The sequence below is a fragment of the Rhopilema esculentum genome, chromosome 3, assembly GCF_057945365.1.
Source record: "Rhopilema esculentum isolate cy_ngs chromosome 3, ASM5794536v1, whole genome shotgun sequence".
In the NCBI taxonomy this organism is placed as follows: Eukaryota; Metazoa; Cnidaria; class Scyphozoa; order Rhizostomeae; family Rhizostomatidae; genus Rhopilema; species Rhopilema esculentum.
Genome location: NC_142817.1, coordinates 5995769 through 6002613, shown reverse-complemented (window position 1 = coordinate 6002613; position 6845 = coordinate 5995769). Strand labels below are relative to the sequence as shown.

Sequence of the window (6845 nt, the reverse complement as noted above, 5' to 3'; positions counted from 1 at the left end):
ATGAGCTCTCTACCTAGTTTTTAAAATTCAGTTAAACTTCTGACTTGTCTTGTCCTGGATTTTAAAAGCCAAATACATCCGAGAAAACTCCTTTTATAGGCACACACTGAGGATCGACTTATTAGCAGAAAAGAAAAGTCTAAGAATATGCTTAACTGTGAATTTAAAATTTTAAAAAAACATTTTGTTTCTCACATGTAAACAAAATAGAGTAGATCTTATCAAATAATTTCCTACTAAAACTGTCACGAATAACACAGTGCTACTAAAAGTGTCATGAGAAGTGTCAGTTGATGCCTTAGAAACATCTTGAAATACACACATACAGAAAAGTCAATGTTTGAATAAAAACAATTGTAGAACCCGAGCCTAAAATCAGTCAAAATAAACAAGAGCGTAAGTCACAAAAAAGACAAAGTTTTCCAAAACTTTGACGTCACATTTTTCCCATGACATTACTCATCAAAATGTATATCAAGGTTTGATTCTTAGAAAGTTTCACAGCTTATCAAATAGTTTTGTTCTGACTAGCTTTTAAGGACAATGAGCAGGGCCGATGACGCCATTTCTTGACTCAACATGCTTGTTGCTATCACTGGTTGCCATGAGATGGAAGGACTGGGACCTAACATGTTTAACATAAAGTAACAGGAGATATTTTTAGACGATCGAAGGGGAACGCCTAGAATCTCGACGGTGGAGCAGGTACTGTTATAATTCGGCATTGCAAACCGATCAGGAACTGCAAAACCAAACATAATATCCAGCAATTGAAGTACAAAAGCGAATCGCTTTTTAAAGACACGTAAAACATAAATACGAAGGACATAGATCAATATGAGGGAATACAAACTGGTCGTTCTCGGATCAGGTGGTGTAGGCAAAAGTGCCTTGGTGAGTTACTGCCCTTATCCTAACGACTGATTTCAAATTTTATGCACTATATATTGTTTGGATTAGATTTCATATTAAAACAGTTCAGCTGTTTCTTGCTGAATCACAACAAGTCAATCAAGATTCACTGTTATCGTTCTTAGGGAGTTACAGAATTTTCAATCGTTCAAAATTTGTTTTGGAGGAATTATTTGGATCAATTAGTTCCGTTATCAAATAGCGCAAATTTCTCACGAATAACATCATCGAAAACAATCGCAAATTATTTCTCGCTAAAAGAGGAGACTAGTCAACACTGGTCGGGAAGTAGGCGAAAAGGAAAAGGGAGTTTCGTTAATCGCGATTTGGAAATCAGTTTTGTGGTCGATGCGAAGCTGATGTTGAAATCTGGGCTGATACTGTAGGAGTTCTAATTGTATTTCCTTTTTACTCTTGAAATACTGGATAAACATTTTCTCAAACTCATAGTGTAAAAGAAATTTCATAGATTTTTTTAGATTTTGGCGTTATAATAACAGAGGCAGGTCTATTTTGTTTGATTTTCACTAAACCTTCAAGAAAAAACAAGGAAGAAACTCGCGTGACTGAACTTTATCCTTTTTAGTCTGATTCTTTCAAATTATCAATTTCGCATATGTTTTGTTTTTCTTTTATGCTTTATGATGGTCTGAAAAGGAAAGAGGAAGTGCAATATATGTGTATATGCATCCCACACTGCTTAGAAGTTTTGTGTTTGAGGTTGTTCCCAAACTCCTTAAAAGTTTTACGACCATTGTAACTATATCAATTAAACATAAATCATGCCATTAAGCATAAATTGTTAGTGTGTACTCTTGTTTACAGGAGGAAAACCAATATTTCCAGTAATTTCAAGGGTAATGTTTTTATGAGGCTATAGATAATTGACAAAAATTGTTTCCCATTGAAAATTTCCCTTCTCTGATAATTAACATGGGTTCAAGGCAGTGGAAAACAAGCTGTATTGTAAGGATTGGAATCTGTTTCTAAAATATGTTCCCTAACAGTTAAAAACCTGTTGTTAGGCATCAACTTTGTTATGTTTTGGAAATGTGATATCTGATCTTGAACTTGCAACATAATTCATTCTTTGTACACATTAAGTGAAACTGATTGCATGAGAATAGAAAGACACCAGAAATGAGTGAAATTTAAAGGAGTGCCTTTCCCAAAAAAAGAGGTTTTCCACAATCCTTATTGCATACTCTGGTGCAAAACCTTTTAAATGCTGCCTGTTAAATTACAGTTGGTTAATTGATTAACCCTTGGTGAAGATTTGTGGCACCCTTTCTGTTTTCTAGCTAAATCTTTGCCATATTCAGGGTTCTTGTAGTTACTTCAGGTTGGTAATACTTGCCATATTTGGATGTGCATCCAAATATGGCGAGTCACCAAGAACAACTAATGTTGCTAAAGTTCTTTCAACTTTGATATTGTAACTATTTGTTAATTCTATACCCCTAGTGGATGATGTGTAGACCCAGTTTTGCAATTATGCATGTCATTGCACACCTATTTAAGCTAAGTTTTCCTTGATTTCCTTGCAGACTGTACAGTTTGTTCAAGGGATCTTTGTTGAAAAGTACGACCCAACAATAGAAGATTCATATAGAAAGGTAAATAATTTTATATTGTCATAATTTCTTAATATCTTGTCCTAACATCATTTTATAAACTGAAATTTTTACAGTTATGATGATTTTTTAAATCAGACAAAACCAGCTGCTCACAAGGCCAACAGAACCTCTTGATAAGTAATTTTACTCTTTAATTCTTTTATAGTATAGATTGCCAAATGGGTTTTAGTTTATTCAAATAACTCTCCATTTTCTTTATTTTTGATAAGATTCCAAGAACAAAATAAAGACAATTTTTCGTGTCTTGTTTTGTATATTTTTACATTTTGCCACATATATAATTGATATTCCTATTTTGTAGCAAGTTGAAGTTGATCAGCATCAGTGTATTTTAGAAATCCTTGATACAGCTGGCACGGTAAGTTTTAAGCAAATCAGTTTCCTTGTTTGCACTTAACTTAGTAAGAAAGTGAACCTTAAGCTACCATTAGTTTGCTTGTGTTCTGCTTGTGTATTGTTGTTTGTTCTCGGCATGTTGCAGTGTTCCTTATCTTCTACATTTTTTTTAATTTTTTGCCACAAGAATTCCATTAAAGTTCTGTGGCCTATCCTTTATTTACTTACTTTTGCTTAAAGTTTTATTCAATATACCCTTTTTATGTAATGCTGGTAAAAAATAAGAATTATTTACAAACATTTTACCATTTTCTACTATGCTATTTAGTATAATTTTCATGGTTAAAAACTCTACCTTCATCTAGATCAGTCTTTCAAACTGTTCTCTTTTTTTTATAGTTATGTAAAATAATAAAAATACCAATTATTTTAATTTACTCAGGAACAATTTACAGCCATGAGAGATCTTTATATGAAAAATGGCCAAGGATTTGTTCTAGTATATTCAATAACATCACAAGGGACATTCAATGATCTAATGGATTTACGAGACCAGATATTGCGAGTCAAAGACACTGATGATGTGAGCATTTTCTGTTTCTTTTGAGTACAATTTGGTATAATTTGATTAACATGATACATTAGGCAATATATCCTGTCAGGGAAACTTTCGGAGTTCACAACAGGCTCTGCAGCATGTTTATAATTGAGAAAACCTTGAGAATTAGCCTTAGGTTGCTGATTGGAGAGATAATAATATGTATTGTAATATTAAATCAATGGGAAAAGCCCAGTGAAATGCTTCAGTCAGGACATAGTGCATGATATTCAGCAGAGATATTTTGATATTTGGAAGAAAATATCTTGTTTCTATCAAGTTACCCTGCTTGTAACATCAGTTATCTTTGTTTGCTTTTATCTGATGCCTACTTGAGATTGGAGTCATTAAATTTAGTTTTCACACAAATTATGTGGCCAACCACAGTTATGTAGTTATCCTAGATTCCTCTCCATTTCAAAAAATATATTTGTCTTTAATTTGATTTAAAATTGATGGAAAACAAAGATAAATTTTTCATTTACTAAGTGGACAAAAGACACCTGTGGTTTCATTCATTATGTAAACAAAAGCACATTATGAAGGACTACAATGCACAATACACAGAAGTTTAGTCTGCTTTGGAATTGTGGAGAATTGATATAAGCCACTGCTTTTTCCCATGAACTGAGCAACTTCAAAATAAAATTCTGTACAAGTTAAAAGCTATGTCAAAAGTTTATCTGTTGTCAAGGGCAACTTACCTTTTATTCATATCAGATTCATTTTTTAAAGGCAAATTGCTGGTTGTTTGGAGTTTTTCTTTAAAAAAACAACTTTAAATCAACAGGTGCCCATGGTCTTGGTTGGTAATAAATGTGACCTTGAAGATGAAAGAGTTGTTGGAAAAGACCAGGGTCAACATTTAGCAAAAGAAATGGGAATACAGTAAGTTTCTTGACAGCCTTGTCCATGGTTGGAAAGTTTGTGCCTCAAACAACTGGGTGGATGTTTGCAAATTTCTATGTTTTGAGTGAATTCTAATGTATGAATATTTGGTTCTTTGTGTCTGTGGTTTGATTAAGCTACAAGGATTCTTACTGAACTCTACAAACCATATAAAAAGACAAGAATGTCTACCAAGATGTAGAGATTTATCTAGTATACTGAACCTTATATTCTCAAAGGTTCGATATTGGAGCATATGTTTTTTTCAAAGTTGCACACCAGGGAACAATCTTCAATCTTTCCAACCCGGCCCTTGTTGTCCTTTACATTGTCTTCATTAGAATTTATGAGCTAGTGATCATGTGTCTTCGTATTATATGACTGGTAACAATCAAATTCTAAGGACATAAAGGACCTTGTAGACCTTAGAAATTTCATTTTGCTAGGCCTATTCTTATCTGTAAAGGGTTTTTTACAATCCAAATATAAACAAGAACACCACAATTGCATATACTAAAGTAAATATTCAATAGATTATCTGATATTGGTGTTTATCATTCATGGATACTTATGTGTTATTACTTTCTTGCAGCACTTTCTTAGAATCTTCTGCAAAGATGAAAATCAATGTAAACTTAATCTTTGAAGACTTGGTAAGGCAGATCAACAGAAAATCACCAGAAATAAAGAAAAAACGTGGCAGAAAATGTACTATCTTATAAAGGGTTCAACTTAGGCCACTTTTCATAAAATGCAAGAACGTGCCTTCGTCTAAAAAACTACTATTTCAAGGTAGAAATGTTTGTAAGTAAGACAGGGGCTAGGTTCAAGCAAAAGGCCCTTTGAGTAAATATGAACCTCCATTAATTGTTTAGCCTTTAAAAGAGTCAGTTAAAAGTTAATTAATCATTTGCTTTGGTTGATTTTAACATTTTTCGAAGCACATATTGATTCAACAATACCAAACATGCAACTTTAGGTGCATATATATAATTCAAGTTAGTATTATGTTTTATTCATTTATGCATAAATAAAGCATCTCAAAGGTACTTCAGGTTTATTTTCAAAATAATTTTCATGTATTATACCTAATTAAGCCAATATGTTTAACAACAAGACAAATGTGTAAAAAAATAGACAAAATGTTGGAGCATTGATTACTCAGGTATAATGAGAAGGTAGAGAAGTTATGTAAGGAAAAGACAACCCAAAGCATGTTACCAATTTCTTTCCACTTTTCCAGATTTTGAATAGTTTCTAAAAGCTGCTAGATCTTTTTTCCTAAAAAATGGATTTTGCCTCTAAGCTTTCAAACCCTTAGGCACAAGAGTCTGTAATTCCATATCTTGAGTCTACAAAAGGTCTTTTCAACATCTATTACCAAGAACACTGTTCCTTGAAAAGTGTAAATTAATCTATTTCAGACTTATAAGATTTCAAACATTCTAGGAAACGTTTCGATTAAGGACTTTAGAATCCACAAGGCCATTTACAAGTTGAGCCCAAGCATCATACCACAAATATATCCTACTGTATTAATGTTATTGGTTGTGAGGTTTTGTTTCACCAGATCCTCATTTAATTACATATGGAACAGCTTTTGTATTTGACCAAAATGCCCATCAATTTACATTTAACCTGTAAGTTATAACTCCTTTTTGATAGCCCTTTCTATCATCTCTGCAAGTGGGTCTGGCAACTTGAAAATAGCTAGACAATAGAAAAGGTGTGTCACAGTATTCCTGTTTCTGTTTTTATACAATTGTCTGGCTCCACAAGCCTCCTACCAAGATAACACACGAGAACTATCATATCTTTAAATAACGTAGCTTGTTCTCTTATGTTATCTTGCTTCAACCCATCCGATTTTATTCATCATTAACACCCTTCATATGCTAATATTATAAATTGAGTTGCTATTAGAGTAAGGCGTAAATTAAAGATGTGACTCGTGTTGTAAAGCATTTTGTTGAGTGGATAAAGATTTTGTATGGGTGCAAGTTATTCATTGTATTTATTCAAAGTATTTTCAGTACTTCTGCTGTTGTTTTTTGTTTCCCTGCTCCCTTTAAAAAACTACTGGGTGCCCTAAGCCCTAGGATAAAATCCTGCAAAAGGATTTACATCTGGCATCAAGAACCCATAACAATGAGGGTACTTGAAAAAGCACCACACCTTCTAGAATTGCACAATCCCTTTGTCATTTTATTTGGTGATTAAAGTCTTTGCCTTTCCTCTAAATTTCTTGTAGGTTCTTAAAATATAATCTAAGACATCCATTCATTGGGTTTCCACAAAGTTTGTGTAACCAACAGAGCTCAACTTTGGGCTGATAGAATTTAGACTTTTTTACGAGATGAAAAACAGTGAAACTAAAACTCCCTTGTGGCCAGGAAACTAAAACTCTTGGTTTTCTTTGACTTTCCCACTCCGAGTGTCCAGAACCTACTCGCTATCTGGTTACCAAGAAACCT

At 33.2% G+C, this 6845-nt stretch overlaps 1 protein-coding gene across 1 annotated transcript; it reads left to right on the top strand.

Moving 5' to 3' along the window:
• Nucleotides 1-654: 654 nt before the first annotated feature.
• On the top strand, nucleotides 655-6406 carry LOC135692624 (ras-related protein Rap-1A). Its single transcript, XM_065210820.2, has 6 exons — nucleotides 655-894; nucleotides 2460-2528; nucleotides 2851-2907; nucleotides 3328-3468; nucleotides 4274-4371; nucleotides 4964-6406. The coding sequence occupies exons 1-6, from the start codon at nucleotides 838-840 to the stop codon at nucleotides 5091-5093; spliced, it is 552 nt and encodes a 183-aa protein (XP_065066892.1). The 5' UTR covers nucleotides 655-837; the 3' UTR covers nucleotides 5094-6406.
• The last annotated feature ends 439 nt before the right edge of the window (nucleotides 6407-6845 follow it).

Excerpts from the sequence above, each read along its gene's own strand:
- LOC135692624 (XM_065210820.2), top strand. The coding sequence starts at position 838 with ATGAGGGAATACAAACTGGTCGTTCTCGGATCAGGTGGTGTAGGCAAA. Across the intron at positions 3,469-4,273 it reads GAGTCAAAGACACTGATGAT|GTGCCCATGGTCTTGGTTGG; the intron begins GTGAGCATTTTC and ends TTAAATCAACAG. Across the intron at positions 4,372-4,963 it reads GCAAAAGAAATGGGAATACA|CACTTTCTTAGAATCTTCTG; the intron begins GTAAGTTTCTTG and ends ACTTTCTTGCAG.